The sequence below is a fragment of the Diadema antillarum genome, unplaced genomic scaffold (assembly GCF_040938485.1).
Source record: "Diadema antillarum isolate AM-2024a unplaced genomic scaffold, OU_Dant_1.0 seq00000802_RagTag, whole genome shotgun sequence".
NCBI classification, from domain to species: domain Eukaryota; kingdom Metazoa; phylum Echinodermata; class Echinoidea; order Diadematoida; family Diadematidae; genus Diadema; species Diadema antillarum.
The window spans coordinates 856,646-876,180 of NW_027271684.1; the positions used below are offsets into that span (position 1 = coordinate 856,646).

At 38.2% G+C, this 19,535-nt stretch overlaps 2 protein-coding genes across 2 annotated transcripts in view; one reads left to right on the top strand and one right to left on the bottom strand.

Annotated features, from left to right (window-relative positions):
- Positions 1-6,538: 6,538 nt before the first annotated feature.
- LOC139739505 (uncharacterized) lies at positions 6,539-12,052 on the bottom strand. The gene is made up of 4 exons (XM_071650109.1): positions 11,911-12,052; positions 9,361-9,642; positions 8,286-8,552; positions 6,539-7,728 (listed from the first exon to the last, which is right to left on the bottom strand). The coding sequence occupies exons 1-4, from the start codon at positions 12,050-12,052 to the stop codon at positions 6,749-6,751; spliced, it is 1,671 nt and encodes a 556-aa protein (XP_071506210.1). The 3' UTR covers positions 6,539-6,748.
- A 3,986-nt stretch (positions 12,053-16,038) lies between these two features.
- Positions 16,039-19,535, top strand: part of LOC139739489 (transient receptor potential cation channel subfamily A member 1 homolog) — a 52,261-nt gene continuing 48,764 nt past the window's right edge. Inside the window, exon 1 of the mRNA XM_071650093.1 lies at positions 16,039-16,393. Within this exon, the coding sequence (XP_071506194.1) occupies positions 16,298-16,393 (96 nt within the window). The 5' untranslated portion in view covers positions 16,039-16,297. The remainder of the gene's footprint in view (positions 16,394-19,535) is intronic.

The following is a 19,535-nucleotide window of genomic DNA, read 5'->3' on the forward strand; positions in this document are numbered from 1 at the left end:
CTTGTATATCTTCTGAGGGTCCCATATCGTACAAGCTTTGCTTCTTAGTGGGACCCTCCATTTCCATCCCCATCCTTAGTTAACTTATATTATACGCTTTATGTATATGTTAACAAAGATATAACTGTGGGGGGTTTTTTCATCTGCTACTCAATTTCATAATTATGTACTTTGTTAAATGACATTCCGCAATGCAATTATTACAAATATCCTGTGCATATACATTGGATATAATTTCTTTGTTTATTTGATGGAAATTGAAATAAATTTGAATCTTGAATCTTGAATCTTGATGATACAGTTAAGTAGTTCGGTAATCACAAATTCTGCTGTTTGCATTTCGAGCGTTTTCAGGCAAGTTATTACTACTTACGTACTTCAAATTGTAGTTTACGAAAAAGGTAAATACCAGTACTTTCCCGTCAGTATGTTAAACCACTGTTTACCATTGAGAGAAATGATGCAAAATAAATGAATAAATAAATGTTCTACTTTCGATGTTTGATGCACATGTATAGTTCAGTTGTATCGCAGAAATCCCTACCATATAAAAATTTCGGAATAAAGCAGCATTTACAAGGAGATACTGTATCACTTATTTTCTCTATATACCATAACACTACTCGGTTTGATATTAAAAAAAATATATATGAAACAATTCTTCATATTTTGTTTCAACAGTATAATACTGGTTACTGTATGCAGTGATTACTTTTTTATATTGGCTATCTGTGTGTTTTAAGATACAAACTCTTATCAATAACATTTCCGTCAAACTTGAAATGGCATTTATGAGACACACACACAAAAAAAGATAATTATAAGGTCGAACTTCCTTTGTCTTACGAAACGGAATTTGTATGGTTTCTACATACATGTAGTTTTTCAACTGAGATTAATGTCCTCATATTCCCGAGACACGAGAAATAACACGAGAGATAAAGTAAGTCTGTTATTAGATTGATGCAACGCTGGGACAAGCGGCTCTTCAAATCTAGATACACTGAACCGCACAGAAGCTTATTTAAGAACAACAGATCAGCTAAATACGAGTATATTTCATATAAAATTGCGAGAATTTGAGCAATCTTATTATTTGACGGGATCATCTTTGTCCTTTCATGTACCACCCAGATCATACTGTCGAATTTCAAAGGGCTTCAAGAAGTCTGCGGCAAATTCCTTATTGGGGGATCGGGAAAAAAATGACGCCATTAAGCGTTACGCCATTGAGTGCAATTACACTGTGTACTTGAACAAAACATAAACTGTATTATTTGTGAGAGGCAAACCTGAATTATATTTCCCAATGAAGCAATCAGCCCAGTCAAGTCATGCTTATGCTGACGGTCTCCCACTTCCTTATTGAATCAAATGTAGGGCCTACTGTCTTATCTTTGTCATATAAAATTATGTAAATATAACTGCTTTGCAGAGATTTCTTTTTTTTTTCTTTCGTTATGCGAGTATTATAAACTGCGCTTTTGTGTTGCTCCTTTGTCGTTCGGTTATATTTTGTTTAGATTTGTCTCATTGATGTAATTCATTTTTCATTTGATTTGATTTCTGAAGAAAAATAAATATGAACGAACCGAACGAACGAAAAAGCGCCTGTCACCTGACTTCTAATGCTGTTTTTAAACTGAAAAGCGAAAAACTAGTTCTGTAATGATATTCACGTGCCTTCATCTTGTTCAATGCCAATAACACACACACACACACACACACACACACACACACACAATCGGATTGGTATTGAATAATAGGGTGTATCTATACTGGTGTATTTCGTTCTCATGGTCTTTTAATTATATATTACACAGATTATGAACACTATACATACACACAAAACACAGAGATCACATTTGTGTATGCTCGTTTATGTTATAATTAAAGTACCATAAAATGAAACAAAAGTTATGGATGTAATCATAATTGTATATGAAGATTTCTTTGAAAAATTTGGATATTTATTTTTTTCCAACTAGAGCCTACATTCACTTTATCTTATAACAGGGAATACGATTAAAAAAAAATTAATTGAACAGAATCACAACAATACTGAAACCCGATTGTATTGACAACTGTAATGGATAGTTTACGCAGGTTAATGGCACACAAATTTAATGACACAAATAAAACAGTCCTAAATTCTTCTTGCTTCTCCGATTGAAAAAAAATAAACAACAAAAAAACAAACAAACATTCATGACAGTGATATGAAGTGATATCTGTAAATGATCCGTGATAGTTAAAAAAAGCAACCATTTATTATGCAGTTTATGACATCAATTGACATTTATTGCTTGATGCTATTCTGGTAATGATTCACATTCTTTATTTGAGAAGGTATTTTGGAAAGGTTTTGTTATTGATTAATATCCATTGCAGCCCGCAGGCTGAAATTCGGACATTATACAGAAATAAGCACGAGTCCTATAAAATGTGTACAAGCTTGTATAAATACTCAAAATTGAAAAAAAAGGATATCAGACATATCATTCCTTGTACAATATTCAGATTTAAAGCAAAGGAAATTTGTTTTCGGAATACATTTACAATTTCTAACAAAATTCTTCTCATTATCACGAATAATCACAATTACTTTAAAAAGATACCCTGTACATCCAATTTCTTTCTCATATTCTTACGTTTCTTCTTCTTCTTCTTCTTTTTCTTTTTCATTTTTCTCTCCTTTTCCTTTTTCTTTTTTACTTAACAATTTTCATCTTCCACTTTTCCTACTTCATCCTCATTTTATTCACTAACAATATCCAAATTTAATTATCATTATTGTAACCACACATTTGATATTATTTCAACAAAACTATCGTTTACACTTTTACTATATAACAACAATCAGTCTCGCACTCACCAAAAAAGAATATGATACACACACACACACACACACACACACACACATATATATATGTATATATATATATATACATATATATTGTTGTTATTATTATTATTATTACTCAAAACATTGGGTTTTATGTCAAAAATAATATTTAAAACAACAACAACAAACTTTCGTGAAATCACATTACACGAAACATAAAAAGACGTGTATTGCACTAATATGTATGGCAGTATTGCACTGACTGAATCAGAAAAAACTGCCCGAGAATTAAAAAAAAAATATGACATAGATTATGAAGGGAAAAATGGAGATAAAATCAGAAATCAACATAGAAAACATATTATGTAAGTTTAATGTATTCTTTATTCTCTTAATTTGTATATCCCGGTGGTCAAAATAATCTAATAACTATGATAATTGTGTTTAGGTTTTTTTTCTGTTGTGTTCGGATGATAAATGGAATTGATAAAATAAGACGTACGGGTGAACAAAGTGAAGCTAACTTTTGGCGTCTTGCATTCAAGGTTTTTATATTATATTATTTTTACGAATCCACGTTTCAGATTAGGAACAAGATCCTCGGGTCTTCATATTTTAGAACAATGATTAGCGAAGATTTGAAAAGCTTTCCATATAAAATTTGCATGATGATAACTTTTGCTAAACCTCTATATTTCATGTTTTATGTTTCTGTTGGTGTTTTATGAACTTTGCAGATCATTCTTCGAGCACGCAAAGAGGCATTACCCTCTATCACAATGAAAGTGTCCATGATTTTTGCTGCTGTTTTTACCGCATGTGTAGGTAGTAAATGGGAATAGAGGGATTTCATGAATGGTTTGAGGGTAGTTATTTGTGTGAGTGTGCGTGTGTGTGCGTGCGTGCCTGCGTGTGTGTGTGTGTGTGTGTGTGTGTGTGTGTGTTTATTGACAATACACACGAACATACCGCTATCCCCCTCTCTCTTTTTATGTCATGTCATCCTTCCATTTCTTTTGTGCGATATAATATAGGACTAACCCTTTCAGTAACTCATGGATTTTTTGCCAGCTCCTGGACTGAGCTAAATATGCAAATAATCATAACATGCAGATGTCATATTGTATTCTATACTTTTGTTGGAAATGAAATGAAATAAAATGAAATAAATATACAATGTATGAAGAGATTTTGCGTATTGTCTTATCATTTGCTCTTTGTTTTCAGCTTTGACAACAAATATCTCAACTTACATGTATGACAATAACGGAGTTGCCTCGTCTGCAATAAAACACGTCATATAATGCGAAGGGTTGCTTGACCAACCGCCACAGCTGGCGAAACACAGGTGATATACATACTGACCATCTTTTACACTTGTTTTAACTAGGCCTTCCGTATTTCATGAAGTTGTTTATATCCGTTAATGTATATGCATATATATATATATATATATATAGATGCATATTAGTTTGCAAAAACCGATAAGTCCATATATGCCAAATGGAGATATTTGCGATTAAAGGTCAAGAAAAATAAAGAGGATAATAAGAAAATTTTTGTTTCTTCTGACCATTACTTCAAAAATGTACCTTTATATGTAGTGACCAATATATCATTTAAAAGGTATTATTTTGTACTCTAATGACAGAGACCGTACTTCAAAATCTTCGAAAATGGACTTATCGGTTTTTGCGAACAAATTCTTCATATATATATATATATATATATATATATATTCCCACTCCAAGACAACAAAAGGGCAAGAGACTCTTAATTTGCGTTTTCGTGGTCTTTAATAAAGGAAAACATTTGTATTTCACAGCAGGTTGCCCAAAAACAAATTCCATAAATTGTCGATTCAAAACTGGTGTATTGATAGCAAGGTAATAAACCAACCATACGTTATACATACAGTGTATAAGATTAGAACAGGGAATGCGGTCTGCTAGGAACTGTAATATTTTGGAAGAAAAACTTTTATGACCCTCTAGGCTTGAAAAAATTAGCAGGCTGCGTCCAGCCTCTCGCCTAGCGAAGTTGACCAGAAGCAATAAATCATTTTGTCTCTCCGCCAGTGCGACTATGGCCGCACGAACGAGACAAACACAACCAGTGATTACACGATACCCCTTCGCCTTGCGAACCATGGCTGCTAGCATCATGCACGGGATAAGAATCACATACAAAACTGTGGCATCACGATATCCCTCCGCACGAAGGGATAAGTACCACTACTTCAACTATCAGTGATTACACGATATCCCTCCGCCTGTGCAAACCATGGCCGCTAGCGTCATGTGCGGGATAAGAATCACAACAGTCATCACGATATCCCTCTCACGAAGGGATAAGTACCACTACTTCCGCGGGTCAGCCCAGCCCTATGGCCGGAGAGCATGGGCGTGACCCCTTGGCGGTCTTCCCAACTAAGCTCCGAGCGACACCACCTGTTGGCCATAATTTATGTGTGTCGCCGGCATGCGGGCAAGACCGCTCTTCGCACAATACTATATTGGTCAACTCGGGTCTGTAACTCTGAAATCATAAAACTCCCCAAAGCCGAAGCAAACCGCTTTCCTGTGTATCACACCATAAGCGAACAGAAGAACAATAACATACATCATACTAGTTAACCTTAATTAACAAAGTTCTGTGTGTATCGGCGATTAGGCGTAAAAATTGGTAAATTCCGCCAAAAGAGATGTGGAACATCTCTCCGCCAAATCGCCTTAGCTCTACACGAAGAATCAGTCACGAAAGTAGAAAGAGAACACTTGATACAAGTAATAAAAGTCCGCACGTGTGAAAACTACGCCATCATGCTGAACTTAAATTAACTCATGGGCTATTTAACTATTCATTGTAGTCCGGATGCTACTCAATAAACAGCAATAGCCAGTTACAAACTTCGCACGACTCAAAAGGCATAGTTCACCATTGGGAGCAGTGATTTGATAACAGGCACAAAATCGCTAAAATTATATTCTCTTTGATGTATAACCTATATTATCATTACTTGAAGGTCAGTTGCGCAGTACTACCCGCAATATGCGAATTTCGCAATAGCCTTAATAAGAAATTATCACTGCATGTCTTCCTTACTATTACCAAGCCCTGATTGTAGAATGTTCAACCTATTGATTATACCTGTCCGCTTGTGTTTAACGCGAACATTCCAACTCTTAAAACATTTTGATGCACCAACGCGGAATTTTCAATTATTATAGTAAGCATGCCAGAACAGCACGAAATGAAAATAGCGTTGATTAATACTACTCGAATGTGATACAAACGAGGAGCTCGAGAAATACCAGCTGATGACAGTTCAGAATGGAACATCTGTAGGCGAAGAATGAACGAAGGTGACGATACCAAAAAGAGCGTAGGGGCGCATGTTGTTTCGTATTAGAGGCTGAGGTCCCAGCGACGTATAGTAATAACCGTCTCAAAGGAAGAGTACTAGTAATTCACTGCTTGTGTGAGTTAAAGAGGTTGATGCGACTGACCGTGCGGCGATGTTCTTGGACTGCCCGCCGCATTCCGGTTGCAATGTTTTGGTGCTGGGTGACGCCGGGTGCGCTGAGTGGTGGTGGAGTGGGGAGGCCTATATGTGATGTGGAAGAGAAAAAACACAAACCCGGCAGTATCCTCCTCGACTAAAATGAGCGAGGACATTATTTGTGTCCTCTGTCTTATGTTGCAGCTCGACCATCATTATTCAATCAATGTTGTCAACGTTGTGTATTATTGTAAACATTGTACATTAAAATGCTGTTTAAATATGTGTAGAATAAGGGCACAACATAATTCACAGACCTATAGTGTGGCACAGCACACTGGGGCTTACACTGGGGCTTAAATTACGTATAGGTAAGTCGGTGCTCCGACGCTTGTCCCCGTCTATGTTAACACGTCTAAACGAATATAACGACGGTACGAGTGAGATGCCCATCGCCCCATTACTTGAATTTGTTCGTCTGAGTAGCCCGCCATAGCTGCAGATGTAGCTGCCCCTATCCTAAAGGAGTGGGCCGTGTAACATTGCAGCGGGAGACCGACAAATGACACGCAACGCCGCAAAATGCGATTAAATTCAAATCTTGACAAGGGAGTGGTATTGAATTGCTGAAAAAATGCCCCTCTCTGCTCAGAACGAATGCGCAAATAATTCAAAGCCGCCCGCACCGGGCAGAGTGACGCACATGCACTCTCTGGAATGATTACGACACGTCCCGCGCCACGCTGATCTGTTTTGGACAACCGAATCGTTAGGACCAAGCGTCGGTGAGGGGGATTTCCCTTAATGGTGACGTCATCGGTCAACAAGGGGACGCGCTGTGGCGTGGCTGTGAATTCGCCTATTCGTAGGAAACCGAAAAACGCAACAAGAAAAGCGGAAGTCAACATAATACAATCATACGAATTCGCACAAACAGAAGGTAACGCGCGTACCAGGCGCCGCAAAATAGTCAGCGTAATGGGGCAACGAATATCTTCCCTGGAATGAAGCCGTCTACATCCTTCAATTAAGTGTTTAATTGGAAAACTGTTAGTAATGTCCTCTTCCTTATGTCCGCGTAAGCAGAACGACAAGCCCGAAACGTACGTGGCAATCGTGTTCGGGGAATACCCGTGCCAAGACAGATAAGAAATAAATAGAGCTATCTGCTCAGTAGTAGGGGCCGCTGTGATATCAAAGTGATAGGAGCGTCGGAAGGCTTGGAAAGCTGACCACGCTTGGCGGTACGTACTCATGGTGTTTCGAGCCCTGGAAGATTCTAGCAAGAGGGCTTGTTCCCCGTGAAGTTGGTCCAAAGTTGGACTGGGAGTGGTGTCCCCACGCGGTCGGCATCGGGAGCCAGGCGACGAAATCTGCCCATCTGGAAGCGTGATAGAGAGTCAGCAATGTCATTATTAACACCGGGCACATACTTGGCTCGAAACCAAATATTCCATTTCAGACACAGCACAACTAAACGGCGTATAAGAGTCATGATGTGCCTGCATGTAGACGATTGCCTGTTAATTACCGCCACAACTGCTTGGTTGTCTGACCAAAATACTACCTTCTTGTCAGTCAATTGGTCACCCCATAGCGAAACACCCACAACAATTGGAAACAGCTCCAGAAATGCGATCGAATACTGGCAGGCGAGGACGTCCTCCGGCCATTTAGCTTGAGCCCATTTCCCATCGAAATAGACACCGAAACCAATGCTTGCTGCCGCATCTGAATAGAAATGAAAGAAGGCGTTCCCGTGCCACACTTGATCTGGAATTTTCACCGTCCCATTGAAATTGCGTAGAAATTCGATCCAAGCAGAAATGTCGGCCTTAGCCCCGGAAGAAATTCGAATTCGGTGGTGAGGCAGACTTCCCCCGCGCGTGAGATCGATTAGTCGACGGAGAAAGGCCCTACCGGGCCCAATCGCCTTACATATGAAGTTAAGGCTGCCTATGAGCGATTGCATTTCCCGCAATGTGACCTTGGACTTGACCAGAAACTCGCGCAGCATGCTGAGAAGGGCCAAAACTTTGACTTCCGGAACCTGTACCTGCAGGGTGGATGCATCAATCTGAAGACCTAGGTATGTGATTTGCTGCACCGGACCTTCTGTCTTGCCTTCCGCTATGGGCACCCCAAAACGCTCACACATCGCCCTGAAACAATGCATTATGTGTTCGCATTCTGCAGCCGATGCACCTGCGAAAAAGAAGTCATCGAGATAGTGTAATATGGTTTGCACCCCTGCGATACGCCTGCAACAATCCTGAAGAAATGTACTAAACTTCTCAAAGACTGCGCACGACACAGAACAGCCCATGGGCATGCATCGATCGAAGAAAAATTGCCCATCCACGCACATTCCAAGAAGATCGAAATCATTCGGGTCCACCGGCAACAACCTAAATGCTGACTTGATATCTGCCTTCCCCATGTAAGCCCCATGTCCCAGTGAAACAACTAGGGCTACTGCATCATCGAAACTGCTGTAAACCACTGTGCACTCTTTCCGATCGATGCTATCGTTTACTGAAGACCCCCTCGGAGAAGATAAATGATGAATCAGACGGAATTCCCCTGGAGTGCTCTTAGGGACTACGCCTATGGGAGAACATCGAAAATTCTGAAAGGGGGGAGAAGGAAAGGGGCCGGCTATCCTACCTAATTGTATTTCCTTATCAATCTTCGCTTTTACTATTTGGGGATGGTCAAAGGCCGACTTCAAGTTCGTTGCAGTCATGGAGACACGCTCGCCATTGAAACCTAGGGGAAAACCATGCGTAAAACCTCGGATTAAGGAACGGGCATCGCCTTGGTGATGATATGAGTGCAGAAAGGGTAATTAAGCGGTCCAATAAAACGGGAGTAGGCGCGAGCGTCCGATGTGAATGCGGAGAAATTAGATTTAGAACCGGCAGAGGAGGTGACAAATTGCTTGGACTAGTGATATCAATGGAGGTGGGAGCAGGTCCGTTACTGGCTAGCGGACGACTTTGATTTTGCACACGCCGCTGCGCCGTGCGAGGGGTCGCTGCAACGCAGGCATCTGTGCGCGTAACGGCACCGTTTCCCCCGCAGGCAGCCCCCTCCATTGAATGCAAAGCAGACATTGGAACCCCGCGGTCGTGCTCTGTTAGGTTGGAAGAGGGGTGGGCGCTGGTTGCTTCGCTGGGGGTACCCCGCTGCCGACTGCCCGTAGGAACGAAAAATCCGCGCTTGCGTTGTGGCAACGAGTAGCCAGAGCTCACTGTCCACTCTTGCCCAAGACATCTGCGGCTGCCTCGCGTGCCTTAGCCGAAATCAGGGAGTACTGACGAAATTGAACATCATAATCGTGCCAGTTGTACCCACACTCGGCAGCCGTGCGCACAATACTCATGTATTTTAGCAGCTCGCGCACGCGAGAAGCATGGCGCTCCGAAAATATTTTGGACAACCTGCCTTCTCAGTGACCACGAAGATAATGCCATCAATTCCTCAAACAGCTGCCAAGCATAACGCGATGGCTGCAGCTAGTCTCTTGCCGACGCATGAAGTTTATTGGTCCTGAGAGACCTCGCCGGCCTCGTCTCGGCGGTCGGCCCAGACATGCTAATCCATGTAGTAGTCTTGTCCCGGGAATAAATTGTTTTAACTTTCCCCATTTTCAATGTACGTTAAAACCTGATATATATGGGTGAAAACGTTGAACGATGTACAATTGGCCATTTTCGGGCTTTGCGATATTCAAACCCCTGTAAAATTGTGACCTGGGGGTGTTTTTCATAGTTTTAGGTATCATTTGGTAGGGGAGGGTTGTGCCTTTCAGAAATTATATACTTTGTACTGTTGTTATAGCATTTCCAGAAAAATATAATGCTTTAAAGCTGAAAAATTTGCCAAAAATGCATATTTTACGAAAAAATCCAAAAATCACACATCGCAATTTTTGTTCTAATCCAATTCTACAGCTTAGTTTTTCCTTGTGAGTAAGCCCAAACACTTCAACTATTAAATCAAATACTTCTGCCATGAACGTGTGTATTATTTATTTAATCAGGAAATGTTGAATTCACTTATGTCTGAAAAAGAACGTCTCTCAATGAATTATCTTTTTATTGACGCAAAAAATTCAGCATTAATATGAAAACATGTATGGCCATATTCAGTTGGCGTCTTACCCAAATTACCATTCCATCAAAATTTGTGAGTGAGCTTATGAAATAATCGAGTAGTGGCTCATGAAAGAAAATTATACTGAATAACCATCAGAGATGTTCAAGTGATTAATGGTGTCATTAATGAAAGTGGGTTATGCTTGAGATAAAAACTGGTGATCAGTATGTCAGCGTGAGCCAGGCGACTATGATGATTGCAACTTCAGTAGCATACTGTCCACAAAAATGAGTTCTGGTTGAAACCTGAATTGGCGAATGTCTCTGATCAAAACGAATGTCCCTGACTGAAAATCTCTGAAGGGATATTCCCTCATTTGACACTTACGCACTGCATGATACTTCATTTGAGTGCTTATTTTACGCACTGACGTGCCATCCTGGAATAGAGTCAGCACAGTTCAATGACGGAAATGCCCACAAATCCTGAAAATGTACGTAATAACAAAAACTTTCCTAGTGTTTGTGCCGATTTATAGCAGCTATTATCCCGTAGATATGCCAATCAGTATCATTTGTGAAATTATGTATTTTAATATTTGGATTAGAGGTAAGTTAAAAAAGGATAGACACTAAATATGTAAGAATCTGCACAAATATCTAAGACCGAACGTCTCTGAGCAAAATGAAAAACGTCTCTGATAATTACTGTTTCATGAAATAAAGACATCCACTATACAAATTATGAGAACATTAGAGTAAGATTATCTCTGGATGGTTATGGTTAGTATAATAGGAACAAGTAGAACAAAGTGTTCACAAGCGTGTTATAATATTAAGAATATTGCAGCTTCCTGAAAGATGTTGAAAATGTGAAGAAAAGTTTCGAATTTAAGGTTTTCTGTTGATTGAGCAAGTGTAAACACATTGCCATGACAGAAACTATGTTTTATGACTAGTAATATGTCAATTGTCTTAGATTATAATGTAGTAGTCACTTGAGTTTACGTATTTTTTGTGAGGGAAACAGAAATGTAAGAAAAACAGGTTTAGGTCAGGGACGTTCTCTGAACAAATAGGATCTGTGCTCAAACCAATATTAATGACCAATCATGGCGAACTGAAGCCTACGTTTGTAGCACATATAGGTTCCTCAATCCAAATATAATGCCAATATCTTATAAAAATCAAACCCAGTAAATACTGATAAGCAAGGATGTTTACATCAGAGACGTTACACGGGACGTTTTACATATTTTCAACTAGTACAATTAGGAGTAGATCTTTCATAATTCCACAGTAGATGGCCCTCGTGTACATACATTGTTCTAGATAATTTGCGCAATCTAAAAGCAATGTTGATTTTATGATTTTGATCAGAGACGTTCATTTGTGCGAACATTGTTCTCCCAGCGCATGGTAAGTTAATTTTAACATCATTTTAACTCTATTTTTTTTCTTACGGCAAGATGGGTAGCCCGGATGGATTTTAAACGCTCCGACTATTAGAATATCTTCCTGTTGAGGATCTTTAGGTTCAGTCATGTTCGTGTAGCCTATAAGTTCCAGACCACGGCCGTGGTACTGGCAAGACTGGACGGACATCTTCGAGGTGCCATCTGTTTACAAAATAATGACTATCCCAGCCCTGGTTCCAGGTAGCAAGCGACACAGTCAGCACCATGCACTGATTGGGGACATTGAATACCAAGTGGAGGAGAAATTCAGTTCAGTGTTATAATGCGCACTCTGATTTTAATGCAAATCACTATTTTGCTTTTGAGCTTGTAAAATTACAGGTTTACACACTAAGAAATAAAGGTTCAAGTTTCCACCCAATTTGAAACAATAGCAGCACACCTGCGGTGCACACTTGTACCCTTGATTGTGATTAATTGCACCTTTAATTAACTGCCTATTTGAAGTTTCGCTAATTACTGCAAACAAGTTCTCGCAGTGGATAAGAATATGCAAATGGGGTAGTTAACCATGTCATAACCCCCAATTTTCCATTGATTATTTACAAAAAAAATAACGACAAATTAATGTTTCTGTCTTTGAAATCTGAAACATGATGCTATACCTGGTTGATTACCTTCAGAATAGTGATCAGTTAGATATACCCGGATTTAAGCCTAGGGCCTAATTATGTTTGAATAAAAAAAATGGAAATTTCAAAATGTTTGTGTACAAACGTTATGGCAAGTTATGAGGGGGATGACATGCTCACTTTGCCATTTTCACGTTCATAATGACCATCCAAAAACTGTTTCCTGAAAAATTCATAATGTCATAACTTCCTTATTTTTTGTGGAGCCCGTAAAATTTTATTCTTTCTTATAAGCGACTAACTTATAATTGGGCTGAATTTCCCCTTTAATGAAGCTTTTTCCTTTAGAATTAAGGCGAGATATTCTAGTGATATTTTCTAGGTTTGTAAGCCAAATACACGAGAAAAGGGAAAAAATATGAACGTCTGTGATGAAACAAAAAAAAAACCACTTCTATTATAACAATGTCCCTTACTTAGTTCCTCTACAACACTACTTATGTGTCGCCTTTGGGTAGACGGAAGAAAGCTTAATAATCCCATACCGATGTGAGGGTAAAATGTGATATCTTAATGTTATCATTGTCAACCTCTTGAAATATGTTTTAAGTAAACTTTTGGTCAACAAATAGTTGCTATACCACAGTTTGGTGTTGTGGCAACTGCATTTGCATTGTTTACAATTTATATTTGCCATAGTATACATACAAAAAAGCGCATTACTTTTTGATGCTTCTAGGATGAGTAAAGGTTAAGTACAGCTTTCTGAGACGACATCATTCGTGGCCCAGGTACGGTCCTTGATCAAAATCAGAATTGGCCTGATATACACATACAATCATAGTTTAGGCATAGTGGTCAATTTGAATTGGTATAAGTAAATTCATGTTTACCTTTGTTATAGATTCGGAATACATTTCAAAGCAAACATTATACTATTGAGATAGCGTGTGGGTACACTTGCGTATAAACCGAAAGGTGAAATACGAAGTAGTGGTCATCATAAACAAAACAATTCTTGACATATAGGCCTAGGTACCTGTTAATAATTTCTCAATGAATGCTGAATGTTATGTTCAATAGGAGCATCTTTTAAAATAGGGAGCTTGATGTTTAATTGTAGTGATAACTTACAGCCGTAACGTCCCTGATGGAAAAGAAAATGTCTCTGATATGAATTAGTTATTAGGTAAAGTGGTCGACATTGCAAGTATATCATGCGATTTTGTTGTCTGTCATTCAAAAGTGTTACAAGATCTGAACAATATAACAAGAACAGGTTTGTACTTGATTTTTGGTGTAAAGATCGAAATTCCTCTTACAATTAGAGGTTTGTATTTACAATTGGTTAGTATGAAAAATAATTCAAGTTGAAATTACCATTCTGAATTGTTGACAAAAGATTAGCATGTTTTTAATAAAAGAATAATGTTGTTGGTTCACAAAACTCTTAATTATGGATCAATGGACATCTTTTTTTTTTGTATTGCCTATGTCTGAGGAACGTCTATGAGTGAAACCTGAACGTCTCTGATCAAAATATGGCTTACTTTCAGCATCTGTAGAGGGGTTTTATGGTGACCTGATCAAACGAAATGCACTAAATTGATTATTATTATCTACTGAACATTAAAATGTAAACAAATGAGACCCCTGCTATATGTTTTGTTCAAACACCGATGTGTTGGCTCAGTGAGTAGAGCGGCTGCCCTCACAATCGGGAGGTCGTGGGTTCAAACCCCAGCCGCGTCATACCAAAAGACGTTAAAAGATGGGAGTTGCTGCTACCTTGTTTGCCGTTCAACAGTTGAAAAGGTTAGAGCAACGCCGATCTGGCGCTGCTCAGTGGCTGCCGGGCCCACGATCAATTGGGCAAAAAGAATTTCCATTCTTGGACAATAAAATTTGGAGTTTATAGTTTATATATCCAAATGAGATGAAAGTGAAGATAAGAATACGAAAATCTCTGCTTAAATGACAAAGAGTCCACTTTTTCTGTAACTTCCGTGTGTATTAGCTTTAGTAAACTTCACAGGAGGTAAACAATATTTTAGGAACAAATGACCACAGTCTTCAAACAGATAAACCAGATGAAAATATCTTCATTTGAGTGTTTTTTAATCTTCATTTGAATTGTTACTAAAACAATGATTATTTTAGTCGGAGACGTTCGCCAATATGTCACAGTTCTATTTAACCTTGAATAAAACAACACCCTTGGAGATATCCCAGTATAATCGGGTTTGCAAGAAAGCTGACATCAATGACATTTCACTGAGATATATTTATATCAGTGAGTCACATGTTTTAATTTTGACCCCTGATTTGCCCAATTGTACATCGTTCAACGTTTTCACCCATATATATATATATATATATATATATATATATATATATATATATATATATATATACATATAACAGTTTTATATATAGATAGATAGATAGAATTCAGTCTTTCGTGGAATTCCGCATCGCATCCCCTGTTTTTCTTATTGCAAACTTGTACATTATTACACGTGCCTTCACAGAACAGATTATGTTCTGCTATCAGCAATTCCATACAATTGTATATATCACTTTCTCGTCGCTTTCAACGCTCTACACTTCTAATATGGCTAATAGTCTCTGTTGGTTTTATCTTGAATGTATCGATTGATCTAGGCTTTTTGTTTTTAGTTGTCTCGTCTCTTTACTTGTATTTCTGCTTCTTCCCTTTCCCCTTTTCCACTTTTTTTTTTCATCCCGCACACTTGTAGTTAAGTTTTCACCCTTTTTTTCCCTCCTGTAAGGTGCCCACGTTGTAAAAGCATAGTCTTTTGAATGGGTACCTCCACTTTTTTTTTCGCAGAATGTATAAATATGTCTGTATGAAAAATGCCTAATTTTGTAATGATTATTGACAAAATGTTATTCTTTGCTATCTATGTATCATTCCTTCAAACGTATGTCGAATCTATATTTTTTTTTACATTCTGTTGAAAGAAGTGAAAATAAAACCTTTGAATTGAATTTGAATAAGTAGATAGATATAAAGGTGTGTGTGCGTGTGTCATTCATTCGACAATGGACATAATGCGTTCTGAGGTACAAAGGTCGATTGCGCATCTTATTATAACCTTGAAAGTGGTCAAGTTTCTTCGTAATGCTTTCTCTTTGAGTCCCAAAAATAGGCCTGGTGCAATGATATTGTATAGAGTGTTTGTTCAATCTTCAGGAGCGCAATTTCACCTCAGTTTTTCAATGACTGTCATGGACTGGAGCCAAGTCATGAGTGAATAATGGCGAATAATCAGGAGTGAAAATAGTATCATTACAAGATAATATTCAAATAGATTGGAGTGTAGGTCATGTGATCAGAAGCGGTCTGTCATATGAAATTCATATGTAGACAACCAGCATCGGATCATTGTGGTTAGCTGATACGTCGCCCTCTCCGACCACACATGTAAAAGTGTCACACGACAAAAGCTGTCTGCTGCGTGTCGGGTTGGCAGTGTTGAACACTTTAACGACATTGAGAATAACCAAAGTGGCGCAGAGTACCACTGTGAAAAGGTATCAGTATGAGAAAATGTGACATTTGCTGGTAGAGCAGGCACTCGAACAGCAGCGTCGCGGTAGTGGAATATCATCGGCTTTCTTCACTTGATTGTGGTGAATAGACATCTGACATCAGTTACCTTCCATTGGAAAATGTGGAATAGTCATTGCTTTCAAAGTTGACGACAAAGGGCGACAATAGTGAGCAACATCATAGTGCCACGGGTGGAGAAGGCACTGGTCAGGCTGTGGTCAGTATGGAGGCGCGGCGGCAAGAGTTTGCGCTGGGTAGTCCTATGAGCAGCGGCAGCTTGTCCTCAGGACGGACGGACTCGGATTTCCGGCTGCACCAGGTAAAGGGCTGGATGATAATGCGTATAGCTCTACAACCTAGACCCTGTCGTGCATAGAGAGTTATCAGGTTATGGGTTACGTGTATTGGGGCTAAAATAACAATGTTGTTTCTTTTTTTCCCCTGTGTCAACGGGATACCTGGCAACCATGAATTCTGTGAGGGCATGGAGGTTATAGAAACATTTTGTTTGCGTGCGATAACGGTTGTCATTAAAGTTAGTGCGTTACATGCTCTCTAAGCTATTATTATTAATGTCCAATGCTACAGAAGAGTACAAAAAATATGAAATAAGCAAACCCTTGATACAACACTTCATATTCTTAGATTGATATCATGCATGATAACGTTGTAAATGACATTTTAATTACATTCATTGAATTGAATTACTAGTATCAGTGATCAGTTTCATATTTCCATTATGATTTATTTCAATGTAATACTTTACTGTATGTGTGTCTTCTTCTAATTCTATAAAACACTTTATCACGTTTATTGGTATATGTCACACACACACACACAAAGATAATAAATTCAATTTCGTGTTTTTAAGATCCTTAGGTTAATTCAATTCTTCTGAACGTTTCTGATACTTTACAGGAAAAATAAACATGGCAAACGTTTATTATCAAAGTGATTTGAACACGCAGTATTAGTAATGAAAGCGTTGTACTTCCTCGACGTTTTCATGCAATCAATGTAAGTGCGTTGGGAATCAGTTGAGATGTACTTGCCCAGGCTGTATGCTTTCATCAGTCATTCTACACGGTCTTGGCAAAATCCCATCACTCCAGCAATGTTTTGACGCTCATCGCGTCTTCAGCGCACGTATCACAGAACACAGTTGTGGAGGGATAGTGTAAGACACATCTGTGTACAAAAGAAATATTGACTTAAATTTGGCTTGAAAACACTGTCGCCATCCCTTCAGTGATTATATGCCATTTCAACACTTCCAAGGAGTAGGAAAGGGAATTTGATATCATGAGACATTATGGAGGAAACTTGTATACTTTATTTGGCATGTTTCCAGATCTGCTACAATAGGCCATCCGTCTTCTCTGCACAATGTAACTATTCTATTTTTAATGTGATCAAAAGTAGGAATCCTAAACGTAAGGGCTTTATACATTTTATTCAAATTCTATTTGAATTTTGATGTTTTCATTTTGGTTTTAACTTTATCGCTTGGTTACAGCCGTTTTCACCCTGAATTTTTGTTGTTATTTTTCACTTTCCCTGACGTCATTGATTTTGCGTTGCTATTAAAACCCTAAATTATATTTGTAGCTTCATGTACAAAAGACGGAGTGACTAGACTATTCCACTGCCCCCTTACACAGACAAAAAAAAAAAAACCGCACGCGTACACACACACACACACACACATACACACACACCCTGCAATGATTTTGCGTGGGAGGACGCATAAAACAGTGTTAAGGTGTTTCGAGGTCTGTTTGTAAGCGAAAGATGCAAAATCATAGAGTTCACTCACGCCATTCTTAATACATAGCACTGATAAACTTTTCGTGTTCATTATCCCGAAATCCTAACGTCATTCATATACTATAATATTCCCTATAAATACACGTCTAGGGCCTACGCGCATGAATATACGCGAGTCTATACATTCACATGTAAAAGTTATGTTCCAGTAAAATAAGTTTAATATTGCATGTTAAACGTATTGATTGCCAACGGTGACTTACATGTGAAGCCCATTCATCCTCTTATTTCCAAATGTAATCCATTAATACTGTAGTCCTATACGTAATTCTACATCCAACATAACTCTTTTATGTTGAGCAAAATCTGATCCGCGCAGTTCTGTTTTTCACGCTGTTCAATCAATGTTAACCATTACTATTAATCACATGCGTGGTGCTAAACTTCTGTTAGATAGGCTGAAACAGACCATCCGTTTCAACTGAAACATAAAGATTTAGTTTGAAAACTTTTTCTCACTCAAAACTGTCCAAGTGTGTCAAAACTGTTGGTTCAATTGTCTTATCTATTTTGATATGATGTGCGGATTATTATCATAATTGCCTTTTGAAATGTTGGCGAATGTTTTATGTGCATGAAATTTATATTCTTGCTAGTCAACAAAGTTACGTCTATGCTATCAATCATGAACCATGAAATCTTTCTGATTTTTGGATTGATCTTTTTTGCTCATAAGGTTTTTGTTTATTGTTCGTTTGTTTGTATTTTGTTTTTGTGAGAAAAAAAAAGAGCTTCGGGGTTGTTGTTTTTTTTTTTGTCTGCATTTGACTCTTATCAAAACAGGAACTTCTTTGCTGGTTCCTTCTCATTATTCAAAATAAGAGGATAAAAATAAATGATATGACAATTTGTCGTTGAGGAAAAGCAGGACATAAATAGAAACATTTTGTACAATTTCCGCATTATGGTTTTGATTTTCACATTTTTTTTCCTTGCTTGGCGATTTCCAGTACAACTTGCCATGATACACCATAATCATTAAAATAGATGTGCAAGCAATGCATAAACTGTCGTTGTGGAAAGACAAGCCTTTAAGAGGCCCTTATACCAAGACACTGAAAGTATTACGTTGGCCTTCATTTTTCCTTTCTCACTTACTTACTTCCTATTTTGTAGTAGTCTGATGTAAAAGATTTCCATAGATCCATCATCATCATAAGTATCATCATCATAATTTGAAGATAAACTGCTGTTTAAAGATAATTTACTACACTAGCGCTGTCCAGTAAAACCATAAACATCAACCAGACAACCATAAAAAGCTGCAATGAACTTTCAGTCATGTTCATAAAAAAGATTGATATTGAACCCTGCTCCGTATTAAATTGCCTTGAATGTCTAGGAAAGTGAAATTGCGCAAACACAACGGTGTCATTTTCAATGACATAAGAAAATAATGAGTTATATGAAATCATTTAAAGAAATAGTGCATTGTTCACATGAAATGCAACTATCTTATTTGTGTATCTCATTTGTTTCTCTTGCTCTTTTTGCTGTCTTTTTTTTGCGTCCCTTTCCTTCCTTACATAGTTTTCGTTACTAGGTTGTTTAAGAAGACCAACATTTTCATCTATAGAGGGACCTATACATTACAAGCTTTGCTTTTTATTAGGTCCCCCACATTTTCATGTTTG